Source organism: Neomonachus schauinslandi, chromosome 9, assembly GCF_002201575.2.
Source record: "Neomonachus schauinslandi chromosome 9, ASM220157v2, whole genome shotgun sequence".
NCBI classification, from domain to species: Eukaryota; Metazoa; Chordata; class Mammalia; order Carnivora; family Phocidae; genus Neomonachus; species Neomonachus schauinslandi.
In genome coordinates, this window is record NC_058411.1 from 47,355,429 (window position 1) to 47,381,636 (window position 26,208).

General features: G+C 35.8%; 1 protein-coding gene across 1 annotated transcript in view; it reads right to left on the bottom strand.

Annotated features, from left to right (window-relative positions):
- The window catches only part of ATL1 (atlastin GTPase 1), a 66,983-nt gene that overhangs the window by 19,540 nt on the left and 21,235 nt on the right, over positions 1-26,208 (bottom strand). The window contains exons 2-7 of the mRNA XM_044918068.1: positions 17,196-17,443; positions 16,956-16,971; positions 14,910-15,037; positions 14,370-14,474; positions 12,123-12,173; positions 9,528-9,584 (exon numbers count right to left, since the gene is read on the bottom strand). Coding sequence (XP_044774003.1) covers positions 9,528-9,584; positions 12,123-12,173; positions 14,370-14,474; positions 14,910-15,037; positions 16,956-16,971; positions 17,196-17,443 — 605 coding nt within the window. The remainder of the gene's footprint in view (positions 1-9,527; positions 9,585-12,122; positions 12,174-14,369; positions 14,475-14,909; positions 15,038-16,955; positions 16,972-17,195; positions 17,444-26,208) is intronic.

Here is a 26,208-nt window from a genome sequence, read left to right on the forward strand (position 1 = left end):
GTCTCATCCTTTGACAGTTCTGGAAGTCCCTTACTTCGCAGCAGTCACCTCAGACTAAGGTGAATTCTCCTTGTCCCTTGTTCCAAAATCCCATTTGTCCTTCAAATTTATTTCCAGTTGAATGTGCCTCAACAATTATCTGATTTAAGTTCTGATTTGTTTCATTGAGCTTTTGTCACTGATTCATTTATCCTAGGATTTTTGTTATAAAGACCCAATAGGTCTTCATATAAGGTCATCAGTTCTAAGTCTTTGTATAGGACAATTCAACCTTTAGTTTTGAAAGAGTACTCATTTGATAAGTAATTAGACCTAATTTTTGTATAAGGTTATTAGAACTTTTGGTTTGGAGGTATACCATTCAGTAAATATTTTTGCTATTAGCCTCTTTATGCTTTTGCTGCTTGCTTTGCCTTCTTTTGCTCGACAATTCATACAAAGTGTCGTCTCATGTATTTTTCCTTTGTCTTGAATTGTCTTGTGTTGCTGAAAGTATAGGGAAGTGGTCCAGAAAGAACAGATAAAGGCATAAATTTAGTAAGTCTCCAGACCAATCAAGATGCCCCAAAGACTAATGATTGGAGGCCTGTTGAACTGGCAACAAATTTACACAAAAGTAATTAGTCAAACTTAGCCTTGGAAGCCCTACAAAACTTTTAAGGGGACACTCAATCCTGTCAATTTGTGAGTCACTGTGCTTAGTCCATAACACAGGATCAATGACTATTAGATTATTGATTATACAGCACTGTCCTGAACTCTGCTCGCTTGAGGAACCAAGCTGTTTTTCAGAGCACACACTTTTGACCAACTTGTTACAGGCTTGTATATATCAAAGCTGGACCCTCCTCCTGGAAAAATGTCTGCTTTCTATTTGTATTGCACTATAATCCTAATTATTGCACTTAGAAGAATAAATGACGTTTTCAAAAAAATTCAGAATAACAATGGTCATTATGGTGATCTTTGTACATGTCAAAATAAATAACTAATACAGTTAAGGAGAGCTCTATAAAAATTAAGAGATATAATATCAAACACTCATTAGTTAGCTTCTTTAATTAGTAAACTGTGACCTCAAAACAAAAGGCTGAATCTAAGATCGCATCTCTCAATTTGACTCTCTTACCTTCTGAGATACCTTGTATTTCTTTCAGTTTTATCTTCACCACTCACTTCACCCCTTCAATCCCTTCTGCTCCTTCCCCTGACCCCCTAAATGATTTCTGCAGGACTTTTTGCAGAAAGCCACTGGCCACGTTGCCCCAAACAACATCAAATTGTTAAACCGGAAGGCTCTATAAAAGCTGAATTTAAACCCTGGTCTAGAGTTGAGTTTCAAGGAATTTCTTTAACCCAAGAACACAGAAATTTGCTGCATAATTTAGGATTTTGTTAGATACTTACTGACCTGAATTATCAGTCCTGTTCCAACTAGTTCACTTAATTGTTAGTCCCTCAGATGGGAAAAAAAATGGTTAAGAGCAGTAGGGTAAAAAAAGACCAGGAGAACATTTAAACAACCCAGCTCTTCAAAATAATAATAATAATAATAATAAATTAAAACATTTTAATAGTCTTTAGAAGGCAAGAAAAATAGACAAAACATCACATAAGGCCATTTCAGAAGACTTTCTCTTAGAGATTAATGAGCCAAAGATTCAAAGTTGTAAACAAAATAAAGATCAATTATAGGAAATGTTATAAATAGACTTCAGGAAATTTCAAACAATCTTCTGGGTATCTAGCTAAAGTAAATGGAACCTTGTCTTCTCTTTTTTAAATGGGCTCAAACATAAAATACAGGAATCAGAAGAAAAAAGCTTGAATGAAAAATCGTCGATTTAAAAATCTCCAATATATAGGTGACTTTTCAGAGGGGCTTGAATACTCAGCAAAGTAGAAATCAAAACAAATCTGTGGCCCTCCAGGTAAAAAAAGACCAAAATATCCTCTAGTCTCTAGGAATCAGGAACCTACCCATAGCGACACCTATAGACATAGCAAGCAAAAAATCCACTTGAAGAACCAATGTCCTTTATGGGCTAAAAATACCAACAATGTGTATGACTCTAAAGAGACTGAAGGGAGGACGCCTGGGTGGCTCAGTTGGTTAAGCATCTGCCTTCGCCTCAGGGTCATGATCCCAGGGTGCTGGAATCAAGTCCTGCATCGGGCTCCTCGCTCAGCAGGGAGCCTGCTTCTTCCTCTGCCTGCCGCTCCCCCTGCTTTGCTCTCTCTCTCTGACAAATAAATAAAATCTTTTAAAAAAGAGACTGAAGAATCTCTTTGAGCAAAAATCACCAAGGACATAAGCAGAAAAGTTGGAGAAGAATCTAAAGGAGTCCAGATTAATACCTTCCAAATTACATAAATCTTTTTTTACATATATTAAAAAATTAGGCCAGAGCAGGTATTAAATTACAACATGCACACATCAGTGACTCATCGCCTTTTGCAGCCTATCTCCTGAGCCAGTAGCCAAGGCTTATCCTGTTGCCTCAGAGCAGTTCAGTCTTGTCTAACTACTTGAAGCATCTTCAGACTCTGTACTAGGATCACCTTTAAATCTGATGGTACCATATACAATCACTATTGCTAACCGAAAACATCTAACGTTTTTCTGTTAGTCTTAACTAACGAAATATGTTATTTTATTCTTTTTGTATCACCGCCCAGCAACTAATACTTTTTTTTTTAGATTTTTTTTATTTGACAGAGAGAGACACAGCGAGAGAGGGAACACAAGCAGGGGTAGTGGGAGAGGGAGAAGCAGACTTCCCGCGGAGCAGGGAGCCTGATGTGGGGCTCGATCCCAGGACCCTGGGATCATGACCTGAGCCGAAGGCAGACGCCTAACAACTGAGCCACCCAGGTACACCCCCCTCCTTTTTTTTTTTTAAGTAGCTCCACACCCAGCGGGGAGTGCAATGCCGGGCTTGAACTTACAACCCTGAGATCAAGACCTGAGCTGAGCTGAGTCAGATGCTTAACCAATTGAGCCACCCAGGTGTCTCTAACAACTAATACTTCCAATTCAGAAACTACTACGCTTACCCACTGAAAGAGAATTTCATGATTGTGTTTTTGCAGTTCAAGAAGGGGCCATGCCCAGTACAAATATTTTGGACTCTCACACCAACTTATGACTTAATACTGTTTATGGATCTTATCTTAAAAATGTAAAGAGGTAGTACTGGGATGGATATGTAATAGCTATACCAGATCTTGAATCCAGGTCTTTCAATTTCAAGTCCAATGCATTTACTTATATGCAAACTATATACAATCCCAAATAGGTATATGACAGCATAATTAGCAAACATTAATTGAACATCTGCTGTATGAACTTAGGTGTACTAGACTAAAAAAAGCAAACTACAAAGCTCCTGCTCTTGAGGTATTTATAATTTAGTGAGATGGGATGTGCACATTCAAATTTAAGACTACAAGATATAGCTGAGTAAGTGCCTAGGATTAGGGGGAGGAAGAGAAGCACTGAAGAGTGGTGGAGTGCCGGGGTGTTGAGCCTGTGGCCTACCTATGAACGTAGGTTGATGAGCAGCTCTGCAATTTAAAGAGATTACGTGACCAGGGACAAGTTTGTCAACTACTCTGTGCCTTAGTGTTTCCTCATCAGTTAAAAAAGAGAAAGAGTAAAGAAGGAACATTATTATTTATTTTTATATAACTATAGTGTCATTTGAATAATGTAAGAAACATACTTAGAACAGTGCCTGGCACAAATAAATGCTCAATAAATTATTCCTGTTATACAAGTCTTCTAGACATTTCAGGTACCTAAATGTGGACATTGGGAGAATCCTGCTGTATACCACTGATCTGCTTCTACGTGGCCAGATGAATATTTATTCTGATTCGTACAGCTTTCGGATCACCCAAATTACTCTCTGGACAGAACATGGGATAAGGTAGCTTTCTCAGACAGTTGTCCTTTTTCTCAGCCCCACCATCGTATCTTTTCCTTTAATTTACAGCCCGACCAGGCAAACAACAGCCTTTCATTTTCTCAGTGAAGTCATGTGTTTCTCTGGTATGACTTGGTAGTTACAGTCATCATAGATCTTTGACCAAGAATATTTTACTTTAAAGTGGTTGAAATCACTATCAAAGAATTTATTCTGTAGATGAACATTTTTAAATCATAGGAATAAAGGATCCTTAAATATAATTAAGTAAACCAGAGTAAAATAATTCCCAATTTTCCATATGTAGGCCCAATCTGAATGAGAAATTGTGAGAAACAGGAGGTTTATCCTAATACAACAATATATTATTATATGCCTCCTCTATTGTTATTTTCTACCAATCTTCAGTTTAACCATAACACTGGCATGGACTGAGCTGCTCACTAATAATTACATCTCCACCAAAAGAAACATGAAAAGTTGAGTTTCATCTTATCTCACAAAGAGGATTCAAATCTTTTTTTCCCCCAGCTTCACTGAAATATAATTGACATACCACATTGTGTATGTTTAAGGTCTAAACCATGATGATGACATACATATACATTGTGAAACGGTTACCACAATAAGGTTAGCTAACATATCCATCACCTCACATACTTATCATTTGTGTGTGTGGGTGTGGGTGTAGTGAGTCAAATCTGTTTCTAAGGCCTAGGGTGTTTGGAGGGCCTTTAAGCATATGAAAATGGTTCATAAAAATGCTATGGGAGAAAACTGGGATGAGTTAATTAATCCAGAAGGTGAAGTACTTAACACTAAGGAGGTGAAAGAGCAGAGAATAAATGTAAGTATACCTAAAATATGTGCTGAGGAATGAAATAAATCTTCTAAGAAAAGAGAATTAAAGTTTGTGTGCAGGAAGGTTTTTTTAGGGTTTAATCCTTCTTGTCTTCCTCTTACAGGTAAAACTTGTTACTAAGCTCTTGTACATACAAATGTACATACAAATGCACATAGACACAGCATCCCATTTCTCTGTTACCAGAAGCTCCCCTCCCATAGATGCCCTCTGCCAGGGTGTGCTCAGCAGCTAATTCAGTCCTCAAATGTTATGTCTTGCTCTGGGTTCTACTTCCCGAGTGTGCTAAATACAGGCTCACAAGGAGCAGTTGTTAAAGTTTGAGGAATTTCACAAGTCAGTTGACATCACGGTTGCAGCTTGAAATCAGCCATGGTAAACGTATTTGTACCTCAGAAATCAGTAAATGCTTTCAAATCAGGACCACCTCCACCCTCCTCGCCAGCCAGCTGTAAACATTTATCAGCACACCACTGGCTAAACTTTACACTTCAGTACTGCTTTTAAACTGAATTCACTTCCCTTTTAGTTCTCTTCTTAAAAAGTTTTTAGTAATACAACAGATACTTTGTTAGCTTGATATAAATTGGCTTTTGATATAAGAATCAAATTAATCTGTTAATTTAGCTATTCATTGACTAACTGCCCTCCCTTTTCCTGCCTGTGATAGATCTTGTTTATTATTTACAATTTCACCGTTTCAGAGGTAAGAATTCTTCTATTTTAAGTTTGTTAAATTTAGTTTTGAGTACAAATTATTATTTTTTAAATTTCATTACCTCTCATCTTAGTCTCTCAGGCAATGTTTAAAATTTCTTCTCCACGGGCGCCTGGGTGGCTCAGTTGGTTAAGTGACTGCCTTCGGCTCAGGTCATGATCCTGGAGTCCCGGGATCGAGTCCCGCATCGGGCTCCCTGCTCAGCAGGGAGTCTGCTTCTCCCTCTGCCCCTCCTCCCTCTCATGCTCTCTCTATCTCATTCTCTCTCTCAAATAAATAAATAAAATCTTTAAAAAAAAAAAAAAAAAAAAAAATTTCTTCTCCACACTTTTATCCAAATAAATAAAGCTGTTGTCTTCTGAGATAGAGGAAGAGGTTAGAAGTGATGACCTCTCAAAACAGCTTGTGAATTAACTGAACTTTGATGTAAGTTATTTTATATTTGAACTTTTTCTCTTGAGACTTTTTCTAATTTAAATGTGAATTATTCTGTAGGCAGTAAGCTCATTAACATTGCTCTTAACGATGTTTTTAAAAAAAATATGAATTAGGGCGCCTGAGTGGCTCAGTCGGTTAAGCGTCCTGGGATCGAGCCCTGCATCGGGCTCCCTGCTCAGTGGAGAGTCTGCTTCTCCCTCTGCACTCCACCCCATCCCGCCCCCTCCCCACTCCTGCACACTCGCTCGATATCTCTCTCACAAAAATAATAAAATCTTAAAAAAAAAGGTAAAATAAAAAAATGTGAATTATCTGCTGATATCTTAAACATTCTGAAATCTGAATACATTAGCATATTACCTTTTAATTTCATGATGTATAGAATTTGGTTGCATTTTAAATATTATTAAATATCTTTGGAAGCCACTTTTGTTATTTAATGACATTCTCATTTCAATTTCAGATACTTTGATTTACAGGTGCCAACTTGTTTAGGAGTCATTGTTGACTCATTCAGTCAAAACTTTTTTTCAGGATGCCTGGGTGGCTCAGTCGGTTAGGCGGCTGCCTTCAGCTCAGGTCATGATCCCGGGGTCCTGGGATTGAGCCCCGCACTGGGCTCCTTGCTGGGATTGAGCCCCGCACCGGGCTCCTTGCTGGGATTGAGCCCCACATCGGGCTCCTTGCTATGTGGGGAGCCTGCTTCTCCCTCTGCCTACTGTTCCTCCTGCTTGTGCTCTCTCTGACAAATAAATAAAAAACAAAACAAAAAACAAAAACAAAAACTTTTTCTCACTGACATTTCAAAATGCCACCAGTTTGCCAACAAGTGATAATCTCTTAAAGTTTTTTTCTATTGTTTGTTCTCAATTCATTATTATTATTATTTTACCAAAAGCAGTACCTCTCCCTGTGTCTCCCTCCCTTTTTTTTTCTTTTTCTTTCTTTCTTTCTTTCTTTCTTTCTTTCTTTCTTTCTTTCTTTCTTTCTTTCTTTCTTTCTTTCTTTTTCTTTCTTTCTTTCTTTCCTTCTTTCTTTTTCTTTCTTTCTTTCATCTACCTATCTATCTATCTATCTACCTACCTACCTACCTATCTATCTAATCAAAGCATGGGTTAGTCTCTTTTCTTCTGGCAAAGTGTAAGAAGCAGTAACATTTGCTGGTAAGACTTAAAAATCCTTTCCAGAATTTACAATGGAGTTCCCAGTCAGCCAATGGATCTGGAGAGTAACAAGTTCAGAGAAGAGAAAAATCAAAGCTGACAGCCCAGTTACTATATAATACTCCAACTATCAACCTAACAAATTATTATTTTTTAAAGGTAACAGTCTAGGGGTGCCTGGGTGGCTCAGTCGTTAAGCGTCTGCCTTCAGCTCAGGTCATAATCCCAGGGTCCTGGGATCGAGCCCCGCATCAGGCTCCCTGCTCAGTGGAGACCCTGTTTCTCCCTCTCCCTCTGCTGCTCCTCCTGCTTGTGCTCTCTCTCTCTCTGTCAAATAAATAAATAAAAGCTTTTAAAAAAATAAATAAAGGTAACAGAGTCTAGTAGGTAAGAAGATTGTAAACAGGGACTGGTTTTATTCTACCTGGACTCCTCTGCCCACCCCCTTCCCTAGACCTCAGGGAAAGATCCACACTCCTTCTTCACTCAAAGCATACCATCGTCTTTCCCTGCAAAGGCCCCTTTCTTGCTTTATCCTATTTTTCCCAGATCCCCACTCCCATTCAACTGTCTGCTCTCAATCATACTCACTCTAATATGTATTATTTTTGTGTATATAGAGCATTTTAAGTAATCATAAATTACTGTGTTCTAAATCTCAAACTTTTTTCCTACTTAATTCAGTATGGATTTTAACACTCTATTCATGCTACTCTGTAGATTATGGGTTCATTGCCTTTGGATGTTGCAAAATATTCCAGAATGTGCTTCTCACCATATTTATGTACCCATTCTCCTAGTGATGGACACCTCTGCTGCCTCCCACTTCCTGCTACTACTACTCTATCAATGCTACAGTGAATATCCTTACATATTTTCCCTGCTTCACAGAATCACTGCTTCAATCCGCACTTTCACCAACAGGCCTGAGTGCTCCCCCTTACCCAAATCCTAGCTATCATTTGGTATTATACCCCTGTTCAACTTTTTGCCTATGAGTGTAAAATGGTATCTTGTTGTTTTAATTTTTATCTGATTATCAATGAGACTTGACATCCTTTCAAAAATGTGTTAGCCATTCAGGTTTCCTTTCTGTGAATTGTCTATATGTCCTTTGCCTATTTTTTCTTTATTCAGTTTAACATTTTTGAATGGTTTTGTTTTGTTTTTAAGACTTTATTTTCCTAGTGCAGTTTTAGATTTACAATAAAATTGAAAGGAAGGTACAGAAATATGCCATATACCACCCGCCCCTACACATGCATAGCCTCCCCCATTCTCAACATCACTTACCAGAATGGTTATAAGACACAGCAAAAGCTAGATGAGTACCAGAGACAGGATATTGGGTGGGGGCAAGTTTTTTGGAGGTCTTTCTTTCTTTCTTTCCTTTTCCTCCCTCCCTCTCTTTCTTTCTTTCTTTTTTCTTTTTCATTCATTCATTCATTCATTCATTCTTGGTTTTATTTAGTCTAAGACTTTGCTTCAGTCCCTCTGATAAGCCTAGGCTGAAGCTGTCATGCTTCAGGTAAGCAGTCATTGGTGTTTAAATCTGTACCTCCTCCAGGTTTTCAAGGCTCTTTGACTTAATTATAATCTCCTGGTTCTTGATATATAAAGAGGGCTGAGGCAGAGGGAGCATTAATGGGCCAAATAATCACTTATACCACTCAATACAAGCTCAGATATTGCCCTGACATTATCCTGCTGTTCCAAGCAGAGGCTGAGCTGGTTGCTATTCTGATACCTAGTGCAATGAAGCAAGTGATGGTTCACACAGGTCAATGTGTAAGAAAGAAAAAAGTGGGGTGCCTCGCTGGCTCAGTTGGAAGAGCATGGGATTCTTTTGGGGTCTTCAGTTTGGACCCCACATGGGTCCAAACTATTATTTTTTATTTAAATAAATAAAGCAAGAGAAAGAAAGAAAGAAAGAAAGAGGGAAAAAGAGAGAAAGAAAAAGAGAAAGAGAAAGAAAGAAAAAAAGCACCTCCAAAAAACTTGCTCCAACCCAATATCCTGTCTCTGGTACTCATTTAGCTTTTGCCGTGTCTTGTAACTCCCATTTTCCCAGGAATCTTGTTTGTTTTTAACTTTTATGTTTGACAAATTCATCAATTTTTTTTTTTTTTTTTTTTAGTTTTTGTGACATCTCTAGGGTTGGATTCAGGGGAGAAAAGATGATATTCTCATAGGAACCAAAATATCTAATTCATCTTTTCATTTTCCCAGTTTGTTAAATTTTTATTTCCCTATTTTAATCTCCTATTTGCATCAAATAGCATTAACAAAGTTATCAAAGTACTTGTTGAATGAAATAAAAAAGGAAGAAATGTGACCCTCTCAATTAATTAATATACCTGGTTATACTCTTCAGAAAAATTTAATAAGAATTTACCATCATTTTACCCTCCACTCACCTGAAATGGTTTCAGGAATATTTCCTCCATTGCCAGTCTGCCATACTCAGTGAAAAGCTAGATGGAAAATCACACACACACACACACACACACACACACCACAGAGAAAACTTCAGTATCAGCAAAGTTCTACTTCTGTGCTTTCTTCTATTCTTTTTTTTCCTCGCCAAGACATAATACGGTATTATTAAGGTTACAATAATCATTTTAAGGAACTAAGTATTAGATAAAGCAGAACTACAGTAATTTTTAAAATTTATTTTCTTATTTAAATTCAATTAATTAACATATACTGTATTATTGGTTTCAGAGGTAGAGGTCAGTGATTCATCAGTCTTACATAACACCCAGTGCTCATTACATCATGTGCTCTCCTTAATGTCGATCACCCAGTTACCCCATCCCCCCCAACCCCCTCCCCTCCAGCAGAACTACGGTAATTTTTAAATAAAAAATTAAGGACATAAAGTACATGTTAAAAATAAAGTTTCCACTTCAGGCTAATACCTTTATATCAAGAATGTAGGACAGTTTTTTGTAGGGAAGATGGGGGAGAAAGTAACATGGTAAATAACCTTTCAAAGCAGAACTCGCACATATAGACCAGAGAGCCATAAACTATGTTGGACATATTTACAAAAGTTGTTGCCTGAGGAAATTTAACGGCACAATGGACTGAATTACTAACAAAGGCATAAAGGCATCTGGCTTAAAAATACAATCAGATATACCACCTTCTCTTCTTTCTAATTGCTCCCAATTGAGAGGAACCATATCAGTTTTTGTGTTGCCAGAAATGTAAGGTTTTAGAGAACAAAGACCTGAGCGGGTGACTGTGATTAGGCCTCTGATGAGCGTTTCATCCAGCCCAGCCCAGTGGGTTTCCCCAGCTGTACACAGGAAATGCCACTTCATCCACAAGACTATTAAGCCACAGCAGCTTCTCAGAACTGGGGTGGAACTGACACAGAGGATTCCCACCTCTTGCCCCTTTAGGATAGCTCCCACAGCACCACCCTGCCTCTCTTGCAGAAGCATCTAGGAATCCAAGGGTAATTCCCAATATCATGTCTAAAAGGCAGCTGGTCGAGGGATTAGACACTCACATTAGAATCATCTACTAACATAACTGGAATTCATAATCTCTTCTGAGGAGGCTGAGGTGTTGTCATTTACAGGAAAAATTTTAAATGGTCTCAGAAAAACATTACTTACTCAATCTCAAAGTCCAAAATCAGCCGTCTTAAGAAATCCCTAAGCTGGTATTGAACAGTGCCATACCATTAGCTTGGAAAATAACTGGCTAGGTTATGACACAGGCCTGAAGAAGTAAATCGTACTTATTATAAGAAACAATTATTCAGCGTATTGCCTATTTGTCATAAATGCCGTGTGATGTACTAGAAATATATTTGGGAATAATGCTGGATGTGAACTCCAAATGCTATTTCCAACATCACAGCTTACCCTGCTTTATTATCCTTTGTTGTCTGGTAAATTTGTACATGGCTCTTATTGCCAAGATAGATTATATATTTAAAGCAAAATTTTCTATAAAATATGCAGAAGGAAACTATCAGAGAAACAACAGGTTTTGCTATGTAGCCAAAATAACATGCACTGAAAGACAGCAGAGAGTGTTACAGAGATGTGAACTATCTTAAGGAAATATCTAATCTTTTACTTATTTGAGATTTAAGTGCTGCTTGGAGACTGGAAGGAGCACTGAGCCCAGGAGATACCCAGATTTCTAGTCCCACTTTACCACTAATTAGCCACATGAGTTTAGGCAAGTCATTTACTACTTTCAGCCAAATTTACCCCATCCGTAAAATATGAAGGATAAATTAGGTGTCACTCTTTCAGATCTAAAACAGAATTTTATGAATTATCATCAGGTAGCCCCTCCTAGTTTTTAGGTATAAAGTAGTCCATAGGAAAAAAAGTCTGGCATTCAACTGATATCATACCAACAATTATTAAATCTCTGACCATAAGACTTCAACTTCAGGTTTTTTTCTCTGCATTTTTGCTGTAATAATACTCTGAGGGCAGCATATAGAACAGAAAGGTTTTTAAAACGTATTATTAAAGTATAGCTGACATACAGTGTTATAATATTAGTTTCAGGTGTACAGCATAGTGACTTGATAACTCTATACATTATGCTATGCTCACCATGATAAGTGTGATTACCATCTGTCACCATACAACATTATTACAATATTAATGACTATATTCCCTATGGTGTACTTTTCACCTCCATGAGCTATTTATTTTATAACTAGATCAACTTTACATTTTGGGTCATTTTTAAACCAAAGATTCTTTTCTCTACTCTAATCTGCCATATATATTCACATATATAGGGCCGATAGCAAGTAGCTTTAGAGTAACAAAGAAATTTGAAAACTGAATTAGAAAGAACATAACTATACAGGCTGAAACAAGAAACCTGGAAATAGGACAACCTCTATTTGATTATGTTTCTAAATCTTTCTGAATTAAGTTTTCCAAGTAGAAGAAGGCCCAACAAAACCCATACATCCTCAAAAGATGACCAGATATGTAAAAAAAGAGTATACATATTGTTACCTGGAGGTGCTGAAGATCATCCTCCTGGACATTCTGGGATAAGTTATATACCTTGATTAAGAAATGAAGTTAAAATGAGAAAATAATTAGCATCCGCTGAAGCACTTTTATTTTTGTAAATATCAATGTTCACAAAATCAAACTCTCTTAAGCGTATGCTTAAATAATGGTATTTCTAAGACCTTGAGAGAGTAGTAAAGAAAGCTTGAAAGACAACAGACAATGTACAATGATCACAAAATTGTTTCAGAAATACCACAGCCACCTGCTCTGGAGACAGAATATTAAAATTATTCATGAACCTAACTAAACAATTGGTCAATGAAGTAATCATTCTTACAAACATACCAAAATAATAGCAATCTAGATCTGAATAACCCATACATAAAATTTTGTCTTAAAAAATTATGTTGACCTTTTCACAACTGATTAATTTAGTTAAGGCTATAGATAGTTCTATCACATTGAAGTTAGGTTCCAAATACCAGGCTCACATCTTTATACATATGCATTACTGCTCCATGAACAGATCACAGCACTAAGATGACATTCTTTTTTTTTTTTTTTTTTGAGGGGTAACTTCAAAAAAAAGTTAAGGATGCTTATATGTTTATGTATTGACACAAACAACATACTTTGTGTACTTATTTAAATAACAGATTATTTCTCAGATGATAAAAAGTCATTACTAGGGACTTATATTTTTCAGTGAAAATATTCAATGTCTCACGTCAAACATAAATAATAAATATTAAAAGGCAAAGTCAATCTTGTTTTAATTGGCTTGCTTATACTGCTGATTTTGAAGAAATTAGATTTTAAGTCAGTATTTTAAAGGCTCATCCATCTAAGAAGTCTATTTTTAAAAGTTAGTCAAACACAGGTTATAATCCTGACTTTCATTTTAAAGCTTTTTGTAAAAAACATTCAGTCTTCCTTCTACCCACCCTCTCATTGTCCTAACCACACATGATGCCCTGGTTGCTGGTTCACTTGCTTCATTCTCTGCTCACCTATAATTCCAGCCTTGACTTATTTATCCCAACCACTTTGCCTTCCCTACCTTTTAAACTATCTTACCTCTCTTTAACCATCTGTTTCTTGGTCACTATTTCTTCTTGCTCTTTCTAATGAATAGAAAATATCTAAAAACTGTCTAAAATCTTTCATGGTATATGTTCTATGACTATAGTAAAACTCTCCAAGGACTTGCAGGACAATTTGTAAAGCCTACGATAACTTCAAAAACAATACTTAAAAAAGACAAAGAAAGAAAAAAGGAAGGGAAGATAAAATTTTTTAAAAGATTTTTATTTATTTTTTATTTATCTATTTATCTATTTATTTAGAGAGCACAGGAGCAGGGGTTTGGGAAGAGGGAGAGAGAGAATACCAAGCAGACCCTGCACTAAGCACAGGGCCCAACGTGGGGCTTGATCTCAGGACCCTGAGATCATGACCTGAGCCATAATCAGGAGTAGGAGGCTCAACTGACTGAGCCACCCAGGCGCCACAAAGATAAAAATTTTTGTAAGACATTTACTTATCTAAATGTCTATTAAGTATTTTTAAAAGTTGGGAAAGCATCTTAAAAAAAAAAAAAAAAAAAAAGCCCACCTGGGTGTCTCAGTTGGTTAAGCATCCGACTCTTGATTTTGGCTCAGGTCATGAGATTGAGCCTCACATCAGGCTCCCTGCTCATGGAGCCTGCTTGGGATTCTCTCTCTCCCTCTTCCTTTGCCCCTCCCCTCCTAGACACCCCCCACCCCACATCACACACCCTCTCACTCTCTCTCTCTCTCTCTCTAAAAAAGAAAAAAAAAGCTGGGAAAACATATGTTTTTATACTTAGAAATATTTCTACTGGCTATGTAAAAAAAAATCGCATTTATAAATCTTGTTTCAGTAAATGTAACTTATAATAGGTAGTTTCAATGTATCTATCTGTATACATCATAAGACAGTATTATTGAGTTTATTGTAGGCTTTAAACAGAAAATATTATCAATAAGATAATACAAATTTTTCTGACTATAGACAGTTTGAAACCTGAACAGAAATTAGGTAACAGTAACCAAAACAATTCTATTCTTACAGAAATCATAAGAACTTGTATGCTAATTGAGCCAAATAACATATTTACCGTTTCTGCTGTTTGTCTTACTACCACATGTATGTAGGGACACATATATTTATAAGTTTTAGTTAAAGAAACAGCCATCAAAATGGATTTATTTTATTCCATACCTGTATTGAGCTGATCATTGTGCTAAGCGCAAATACTGTAGCTGAATCTCTCAGAGTTGACTGACTATCGAATGTTCCCTGAGTATCCATCAATAGCACTGCAACCTACAGACAAGTAGAGTACATCATTGATACTTTATAGAACAGATGCAGTATTAGGGGTACTACAAATTGAACACCACAAGAACTAAAGCAAACCATTATCAGTGAATACTTAATAGGTATATTTTTATATGTTATGATTGCCGCAGAAACTAAAAATATTAGCTGAATACTATAGTGATCAATTTTCATTGGTAACCCAACATAACAGAAACAGTATTGAAACAAAGTGTAGATGTTAGTTTGCTGATCGATCTGCTGTTCTACTGTCCCTATGATTTTGCCACCTTGATCAACAGAAAGGGAAACAGGAATGCGCAATAGGATGCTACCCACTTCCCTTTTAAATTAGTTTTCAAAAGATTATTTTTGAGGATCCTGAAAAGTGGTAACTCTTGCAAGTGAAACTCAATTTTCTTTATGAAGTTTGCATCATACCTTCTTGCCATCAGGTTTATTGATAAGGAAGACTTCACTCCATATTTGGATTCCTGTGGTCTCTCGTTCAGACCCACCTCTCCATGAAAAACCAGTCAATGGTTCATTGTAATCTCCAACCCAGTCGACTGATTCCTATAAATTAAGAAAGTCTGTGATATGGGAACTGGCTATGTGGTATAGTTTTTTCCACACATCAATTCTGGTTTGTATCTCTCTCCAACTATAGTCAAAAGGAAACAACAGATTTGTATCTACTGTATTGATACAATTACTTTATCTAAAATATTATTACAAAGGAGCACTATCTGCTACATTTTATTCTAGGTCCTGGGAATGCAAAGATATCATTCCAGGGCCGCCTGGGTGGTTCAGTCGTTAAGCATCTGCCTTCTGCTAGGGTCATGATCCCAGGGTCCTGAGATCGAGCCCCGCATCGGGCTCCCTGCTCCACGGGAGGCCTTCTTCTCCCTCTCCCACCCCTCCTGCTTATGTTCCCTCTTCGCTGTGTCTCTGTCAAATAAATAAAATCTTAAAAAAAAAAAAAAGATACCATTCTAGACCAGAGAAAACTCACAACCTAATAAAAAAAAAAAGACAGACATGCTAACAAACCATTATGTTGCCATGTATAGTAGGCACAAACAGAAGCATCGGAAAAGAAATAACTCTTGGTCAGGTAAAACTTAATAGGAGAGGTGGTGTTTGTGCTAAAATGTGAAGGATGTTTGGGAATTCTCCAGGAGCACAAACTTGGGGAGGGCATTCTAGAAGCAAAGAAATATAGATAAGAGAGAGGATATTATGTCAGGATATACACAATAATAACACATACAAACACTTTGGTATTGGGGGAGGAGGGAGTGAAAAGCAAGAGGAGAGGCACCTAGTAGTGTTGCAGAAAAACAAAAACATAAGAAATCTGTTACACTTTAATCTGGCAAGTGCTATTTAACACAAGCAACATGACAAGTGTTATTGAGCATTTAATTTTAATGTTTATCTCACAGTTAAAACTATGAATATGCCTAAAACTGTATAATTCCAAAGAATGGAAACTAATTTTGTTCACTTAATTTTCCCACCCATGTTAAGTAGCATACTAATGGTGATATGCTAGGAACACAGAATGGCAAGAGCTCTGTTTGGTTTTAAAGCCTAAAGTATTTTGGTAGTTCTATTCTTTATTTGTTTGAACTGAAGCTAGAGATAGAAGATATTAAAGTTAAATTTACAAAACTATTCAAAAATACCCTAACTATAAAAGATCAATCCCAAATGGATAATTATGGTATAAACATAACACAGTAGTGTGTCCATTTGGCCTCCACATCCATATTTGCAACAGAATTGCTATGGGTAAAAGGGTAGGAAAAAAAAATACTGGTATGTTCTCCATTCCCAACCTTCTGTTCCTCGACTCTGTTATCCTTCTGCTCTTGGTTTATCCTAAGTCCCTTAAAGTTTCATTTCTGTGCCACACTGTTGTCTCAAATGTTATGACACTGTTGGTTGCTTCTGGGGGTGGGGTAAGATGAGAATCAAGTGGGAAAAGATAAGAGAGAACTTTCTGGGGTAACAGCAAGATATACTTGATAGAACTTGGGCCCATGTAGGCATATGCATTTTCAAAAAATAATAATAATAAGCAAATGTACACTTAAGATTTGTGCATGTAACTGTAATGTAAATTTTAAAACAAAACAACTAAGTACTGAAATATATGATAATGATATAGGTAGAAATATTTCTGAGGAAGTGTGCCAATGTCAGCAATTTACTTTGAAATGAATAAAAAAATCAGATGCAGTGATGGGTGTAAAGAGGGAAGAATAGCTGAAGACACATGTGATAATGCAAGAATATTAATGTTAATGGTAAAATCTAGGTAGTTAGGTCTTCACTGTAAAATTCTTTTAACTTTGCTGCATGCTTGAAATTTGCCATAATAAATGTTGGGGAGAAAATTATTATAATAAAAAAGTTACAATAAAAGTTATTTGACACATTTTAAATACTCTAACATAAAGTTTATAATCATATCACTATGCTGTGTCTCTTTCTAAAAGAATAAAAAAAATAAGTTATATTCTAAGGGACATGTGGCAAAGTGGCCCCCCAAAAAAGTGGCCTATGGAGTTTGGTGCCCAAAGCACTGAAGTTGGAATGGCTCTATACCACAGTGTATGTAATAATGGAACTGGAAATACTGAGCACTACTAAATAAAAACACAAAGTGACAAAAGCACAGAAACAAGAAAACATTTTAAAGCACTTTTTACATACCTGGTTGTACATGTATCTCAACATGAAGTCCATCAGGAATGATTTTCCTTTTCTAAATGCTCCAGCAACAGATACAGCAACAACCTCCTTGTCCCTGACAGCCTCTGAGAGAAGGATCCGATTTAGTGCAGTTTCATCTAACTCAAAGGAATGGTCATCTTTGACAATGAGGACTTGGACTGGTCCTGCCTTTTTCACCGGCTCCTCCTCTTCTGAGCTCCATTCATATGTCTTTTCTGAAAATCCACCTGTTGAATAAAATAGCAATTTATTTAGCTAATCATCTCAAAATACCAAGAAATGTACAGGTACCTCTCAATTCTCAAATATCTGAAACAGGGGCATAATGGAATTATAAATGCTCATTTTAATGACATATATTAGTATCATTAAATGTTTCTGAAACACTTATGTCTCAGAAAGACTCATATCTCGTCTTTCTGATTATGTGACCAAATCAAACAGAATTTTATTCTCAAGATAGCCCCAAGTCAGGGCAGAGATCTGTTTGCAGAGTGAGAAAGAAAATCAAAGCTAAGGATTCTACTTTTGGAGCACAGGAATAAAATGACTTTAGTTCATACTTTCTTCATCCCCTAGAAATAAGTTTAGTTATTCACATAAAGGATCCTTGCAACATTTTTTAAAACTGAACATACATGGGAGGAAATACATACAGGGACTCAGAATTACATATTTCTGAAATTGGAATAAATTTCTACAGCACCTAGTTCAGCTCCCTTCATTACATGCATGCCATCTACAAAATCCTAGGTTCTTAAATGTCTAAAATTATACCTCATAGCAATGGAATTTACAGATAATTAAATTGGATAGGGCCAGATTACAGACATCCTTCAAATCCATAACAAAGAGGTCTAGACATAATTCAACTTTAAAAAAGTTATTTGGTGGGAAGATCTTACACAAAAGCTATGGGACCCTGGGAAATTACCAAATCTCTCAACTCTTCATCTGTAAAATGTAAACTACTACTAGTACCTATTAATAGGGTTGTTGTAAAGATTAAGGGAGCTACTATATGTAAAGTGCTGAAATCAGTGCTTGGCACATAGTAAACTCATAAAAGATTAGCTATCATCACCATCATCACCATCACTACCTTGGGATTATAGACTGAGCTAAGTATTCCTAGAAGAAGTTTCTGCCTATTTTCCAGAAATGTGTGTGTGTGTGTATGTAAAGAATTATCATATAATGATAAAGGGTTAATATCCAAAATATAAAGAACTGACACAACTAAATAGCAAAAAAACCCAAACAATCTAATTAAAAAGTGGGCAGAGTATCTGAATAGACCTTTTTCTACAGAAAACATGCAAACGGCCAACAGACACATGAAAAGGTGCTCAATATCATTAATCATCAAAAAATGCAAATCAAAACCAAATAGATATCACCTCACACCTGTTAGAATGGCCATTATAAAAAAGAGAAGAAACAAGTGCTAGTTAGGACACAGAGAAAAAGGAATCCTTGTGCACTGTTGGTGAAAACGTAAATTGGTGAAACCACTGTGGAAAACAGTATGGAAAAAATGAAAAATAAAATTACTATGTGATCCAGCAATTCCACTTCTGGGTATTCATCTGAAGAAAATGAAAAGACTAACTCAAAAAGATACATGCACCCCTATGTTCATTATAGCATTATTTACAATAGCCAAGATATGGAAACAACCTAAGAACAATCTAAGCGTCCACTGATGAATGAAGGGATAGAGAAATTAGTGTGTGTGTGTGTACGTGCATATATGCATGCATGTACACAACCACACACACACACACACATTTACATACACAATGGACTATTACTCAGCCATAAAAAAATAATGAAATCTTGCCATTCGTGACAACCATAGATGGACCTCAAGTGCATTGTGCTAGAGAGAAAGATAAATACTGCCTGGTCTCTTATATGTGGAATTAAAAAAACAAAAACAAAACAAGTTTATAGGTACAGAGAACAGCTGCTGGTGCCAGAACTGGGGGGCTGAGGGTGGAGAAATAGATAAAGAGGGTCAAAAGGTAAAAACAATAATATAGACAAAGAAATCTTGTTCTCTTGTTAAGTCATTTTGAAACTGATGCTTAGTTTCTTCATATGTAAGATGGAAAGAAGTTTTCCATTTAATTGTCAGAAATGTCAGTTTTGACAGAGGTCAACTTTTAGAATTAATCCTTAATATTTAAGAATTTTAGAACCCTAGACTGTGGCATTTGTGGTGTATTACAAAATAACTTCAGTGTGTCAAGTGGCACATTCTTATATCTACCGCCTTTGTAATGTCCTCCCACTTTGACTCTGGGGTCAGCCATGTGATTCGCTTTAGCAGACATGACACAGCAAAGGCTTCTTAGAAAAGCCCTTGTGTTTTTCCATTTTGCTCTTTCACTTCTGCCATTCACCATGTGAATATTCCCAAACTAGTCTGCTGCAGGATGAGAGACACTTAGAGCAAAGGCAAACAGCCCAGTCCCAAACAAGCCCCACAGCAAACCAACCCCAAGCCATGTGAGGGAGCTCAGCCAAGACCAACAGTTGCCTAACAACTATTTCAACATGTGTGATCACTAAATGCCTATTGTTCTATGCCCTTGAGGTTTGTGGTTATTATGCAGCAGAACAGACAATAAACTACTGGTACAGCCTACAACCCCTTCCTTTAGAAGAAAGCACAGTGTAGTGGTTAAAAACAGAAGGCTCTGGAACCAGACCGCTGAGGTTTGAATAAAGGCTTTCCCATGTTTAAGCTGAGTAACCTTCAGCGGGTTGTTTAACCTTTCTGTGTCTACCTCGTAAGGTTGTTGTGAATTAGTATATTCAAGTAACACACTTAGAACAGTGGCTGGTACATCATAAATGCTGTTAGTATTATTACAGACTTAGGAAACAAAAGCCAAAGATGTAACCGACCTTGCCCAAGAAAAGGATATAGAATTTCTGTATCAGGCAATCTACCATGGATGCTTTCTTGTGTTACTATTTATTTATTCCTTTTAATATTCCAGCATGGTATTCGTTATTATCTGTATTTCTGACACATGAGGAAATTAAGAATTGGGTTAAGTAACTTTTCCAAGAGCAGGCCCACTAGTAAGCGATAGATCCGAGTTCACATAGTTAGTAACTGTCAACTTGAGGTTAGATCCCAGGTATCTAAACTTTCATCCCAGGCCTTTCTACTATAACATTCTCTCTCTTTAGGGAAATCAAATAACTCTTGGACACCACATAAATGGGCTCATTTGCTTTGTGTCAAAAGAACAGAAAGTCAAAACATACGCCAATTAATTCTTCAGATCAGATATATGACCTAGCCTCAAATCAACCCTTAATAGTATTAATTTTGAACAAAGTGGGCTCTTAAATAACCTTTAATTTAAATCTTTGAAAATATATTTAAATAGACATTATTATGTTTGTAGGCATACCTTGGAGATACTGCGGATTCAGTTCCAGACCACCCCCATAAAGCAAGTCATGAGTTTTTTTGGTTTCCCAGGGCCTATAAAAGTTATATTTATATGACACCATAGTCTATTAAGTGTGCAATAGCATTAAGTCCAAAAAAACCCCCCAAATATATACCTTAACTTAAAACTACTTTATTGCTAAAAAATGCTAATCATCGTCTGAGCTTTCAGCAAGTTGTAATCTTTTTGCTGGAGGGTATTGCCTCAATGCTGATGGCTGCTGACTATCAGGGTGATGGGTGCTGAAGTCTGGGGTGACTGTGGCAACTCCCTAAAATAAGACAGTAATGAAATTTTCTGCATTGATTGACTCTTCCTTTTGTGAATGGTTTCTCTGTAGCATGCTTGCTGTTTCACAGCATTTTACCCACATAGAACTTCTTTTAAAATTGGAGTCAATTCTCTCAAACCCTCCTGCTGCTTTACCAACTCAGTTTATGTCATGTTCTAAATCCTCTGTTGTCATTTCCACAGTCTTCACAGCATCTGCATCAGGGGTTGATTCCACCTCGAGAAGGCACTTTCTTTGCTCATCTGTAAGAAGCAACTCCTCACTCATTCAAGTTTTATCCTGAGGTTGCAGCAACTCAGTCCCATCTTCAGGCTCCACTTCTAAATTCTAGTTCTCTTGCTCTTTGCACCACATCAGCAGTTACTTCCTCCACTGAAGTCTTGAACCCCTCACAGTCATCAAACTCAGAAGTATGAAATATTGCAACAATTACTAAAATGTGACACAGGCACAAAGGGAGCAAATGCTGTTGGAAAAAGTGTCTACAGACTTGCTTAACACAGGGTTGCCACAGACCTTCAATTTGTTAAAAATACAGTATCTGTGAAGTGCAATAAAACAAAATGCAATAAAATGAGGTATGCCTGTACTTAATAAGAAGTTTTATAACTAGAGAAAAACAAGGCAATCATATTTCTTGGCATAATTTTAAATGGTCTTCAGATTAATTTATATATATATACATACATACACCTATATATAATTGTACCACATTGATAACTATGTCTCTCTCTATATATTGCTGTTCATCTTTAAGATAGTACTATTGTAATATTGCAAATCTAACATATAATTTCAGTTTTTCGTTAGTGGAGACAGACATATACCAATACTTTCTGAACAACAGTACAAAGCATCTGGAGACAAGAGGACCATTGCCTATAGCCATGAATCAGAGTTGTTCTCTCAGCAAAGTTAAGAAAAATTGATTTTATATCCAAAGGATGACACCTTCCATATTGCCTTATCTCAATGCTGGAGTCAGAGAGTCTTTGTCTAAGTCCCAGCTTCACAACTTACACATATATGAAGTTGTGGAAATGATTTAACCTCCCAATGGCTCACTATAATCTATCTGAAAAATGAGCTTAAGGATGGTACCTATATCAGAGAGGCTTTGTGACAATTAAATAGTGTTCAGTAAATGAAAACCAAAGAGCCTGACAATTAGTACATGCTTAATAATGACCTCCACTAATAGTATTACTTATAATACTATTATTATTAATACTGACTTCTATTAATACTATCATTTATTATTATCCATTCATATTTGATTCCAGTACTACCTGCCAACCTAATTTTAGCCTCAGCACAAAGGCCCTTTGTTGAGGATGGCAAATATACATTTTCTTTGACAAAGCTCTTTGCCTGTCATGTAGTTAGGATCTGATTACACAACTGATCTGAATCAGAGACCTGGGTTAAACAATATTTTGGACAGAAAAACATCTTCAGAGCTGAAAACTATATCACAACTTTCTACAGACTGAAATAATTCTCTAAGATCATTTGCATCAAACTACATATATGTAACAGGCACTCTAAATGGAATTTCTGGGTTGTAATGTTTTTAAATATTCAACATTTCAGCATGATGCAATTTTGTTAAGTGGTTGTACCAATTTATCACTCCCTACCCACTCCTCTCAATTTCTTAGACATCCTATTGATCCACATCCTTTCAACACTTGGTTTTGTCTGACTTCTTAATTTTTGTCCGTTGCACAGGTATAAAATAAGTGAGTGGTATCTCAGCATGGTTTTGATATACATTTCTCTAAATGCTAATGAGGTGAACATGCCTTTTGCTCATTTTCTGTTAAGTGTGTCTTTTTTTCACTGATTTACAGTGGTTCTTTATATATTTTGAATGCTAGTCCTTTGTTAGTTATATGTATGGCAAAAATCTCCTAGTTTAGAGATTACCTGTTCAATTTCCTTAAGCTATTATTGATGAACAGTCATTCTTAATTTCAATGTAATAGATTTTATTAATAATTTATTTTATGATTAGCACTTTATATATCATGTTTAAGAAATTATTCCTTATACAAGATATAAATACATTCATATACATTCCTCTAGTTTTTAAGCTTTGCTTTTGATATTTAAGTTCTTAATCCACAAGAAGTCGTTATTTGTGTAAGATGTGAGATAGGAATCCAATTTGATTTTTTTATATGAGTAACTAAGTTTTCAGAACTTATCAAAGCCTCCTTTCCTCAAGTAGTCTGCCATGTGATTTTTGTCATAAATAAGAGTTATACACATGCATACATAATATATGCATAAATATATATAAATATATACATTTATACACATATATGTACACACATATAATGACTTTGCTTCTGATCTCTTGATTCTGACCCATTCAATAATTTGTCTACATTAGCACTGATAGTATACTATCTTAAAACAATTTTTTTCTGTAAGATTTTATTTTAGAGAGAGAAAGCACAGAGCAGCAGGAGAGGGAGAAAGAGTCTCAAACAGACTCCATGCAGAGCGCTGAGCCCAGCATGGAGCTTGATATCATAATCCTGAGATCACGACCCTGAGATCACCACCTGAGATCACAAACTGAGCCAAAACCAAGAATTGGACGCTTAACCAACTGTGCCACCCAGGTGCCCCTCAAACAGCTTTATAAAAAGTCATTTTATATAGTATGATCATATTCCTCTATTATCAGTCTTGGTGATTTTGACCCTTTCCATACAAATACTGGAATCAATATGTTAGTTGAATTTTTTGAAGTTACATTAAATTTATGGATCAATTTGGAAGGAATCAATTTTGTTAAATTGTTTTCCAACCCATAAACATGAGATATCTCTCTTAATCCCCTTCAAAAAAGTTTTTATAATTTGGGGTACTGGGAAAATAGGTTTGTTACATTTATTGCTAGGTACATTAGATTTTATTGCTAATTATAACTGGTTTCATTGTTATGTTTTTAATCATGTTTTATAGCTGTCACTTGGTTAAAGAAATCTATTAAATCTATTAATCTAGTCAGTTAATCTATTAACTGACTTTAATAGATTAGTCTCATATTGAAACATTTGTTAAACTACTATTCCCTATAAATTCTGAGTAGATACTTTTGGATTTTATTAATGTAGAAACAGAAATAATTTTTATAAATAATGAAGTTTTATTTCTACCTTTTTAATCCTTATGTATTTCTTTTCCCTTTCATGTATCATTGGACATTCAATACAATGTTGAATAGCAAAGGTAATACTGGACACAACTTCTGATTTTAGTGAGCATAACTTCCTGATTTTAATGGGACTGCTTCCAATATTTGAGTTCATATTTGTTATAGTTTGGTTTGCTTTGGTAGATAACTTTATCTTATTAAGGAACTTCTCTACTGGTTTACTATGAGTTTTCAAAAATCATAAATGGAAAATGAATTTTATCAAATGTCTTTTTTGTATCTGTTGAGATGATCACCTGGTTTTCCACCTCTACTCTGTTAATGTAGTGAGTAATATATCTTTACATTTTTGCATAAACCTAGTATTTTCAGGGTATAATATCTTATTTATATACTATTGATGCAGTTTGGTAAAGTCTTGTTTAGGAATTGTGCATCTATATTCACCAATGAATTGAGTATTCTCATTTTGTCTTTGGCTAGTTTAATATTCAGTTACATTACTTTATAAAAGTAATTAGCAGTGCTTTCCTTTCTATCTTCAAAAAGAGTTTGTAACAAAAAATTAGGGTGAACGGTTCTTTGAAATTTTGATAGATCTTGCCTACAAAACCATCTGGGCCTGCTCTTTTCTTTGTGAGATGATTTTTAACTGTTACCTCAATTTCATTAATACTTATGATGTAATAGTTACATTAGTACAAATAAAGTTTTGTATTTCTTCTTCAGAAATTTTTTGGTACATTTTATCTTTCGGAATTTTTCTCTATTGTCTAAAATTTCAGACAGAAAGTAAGTAAAGATGTATAACATTTAAACAGTATCATTAGCCAACCTGACCAAGTTGACATCTACTAACTGCAAAACCATACATTCTTTTAAAGTTCATATGGGATATTCACCAAATAGACCATGTACTGATTCATATATCAGATCTCAGCACATTTCAAATTTTTAAAATACTGCAAAAAATATGTTCTCTGACAATGGAGAAATTAAACTAAAAATCAATAGCAAGTATATATTTAGAAAATTCTTAATATTTTGAAATTAAGCAGTAAATTTATAAATAACCAATGGATAAAAGAAAATATAATGGAAATTAGAAAATACTGTAAACTAAATAATCTAATGAATCTGATCCATTCATCAGCAACACTATACACTATCTTCATCAAAATAGCTTTATGAAAAGTCATTACATATAGTAGGGGAAACCTGTATCCTATCTTCTAATTATTATCAGTTGTGGCTATTTTGACTTTTTCTGTATAAATGTTAGAATCAGTAGGTTGGAGTGTAGTATCTTATTTATACAGAAATAGTGAAAATATGACATAACAGAAACTTGCTTTTATACCTTGAAATGTATTTAGTAGAAAAGATGTCTGAAAAGGCATAATCTAATATTCATCTTAAGTGAGAAAAAGAATAACATTAAACGCAAAGAAAAGAAAAAGTAGGAAGTAATAAAGATGTCAGAAACCAATGAACTGGAAATAGAGATCAACAAGAATGATTTAATAATCTAAGACTAATGAAAGAAAATAAGAGAAAAAAGTCACAAATCACCAGTTTCAGATATGAAAAAGGGGTATCACTACAGATCCTACAAATATTTAAAAGATAATATGAGGAGAATGACATCAACATCATGGTGACATGAGTCCTTTCTTTTTCCTCTCCTCTTTGATTTACAACTAATTGGACATCTATAACAAAAAAAAAAAAAAAGGAAAGAAAGAAAGGGCCTTTCCACAGCTTACTAGGACACCCAAGAGAACCACACATCTGTGCACCAAAAGTGGGTGGACTGGACCACAGAGGAGGCTGCAGGGAGAGGGAAGAGGCAATGGTGCCTAGGGCTGTAGAGCCTCCAGCATCAAGTAGAGTAGCTGGGGCCAGGCACAAGCCTTTAAAGAGGTGGAGGGTAAAGGCAGTGAGTGGGGGTCTGCCAAGCTGGTTCTGCATTCCACCACCAGAGGGACCTTTCCTCTCTCTGAGGTAAGACTGCAGTGAATGGGTGGAGGGAAAGGAAAGAGAAGTAGAACA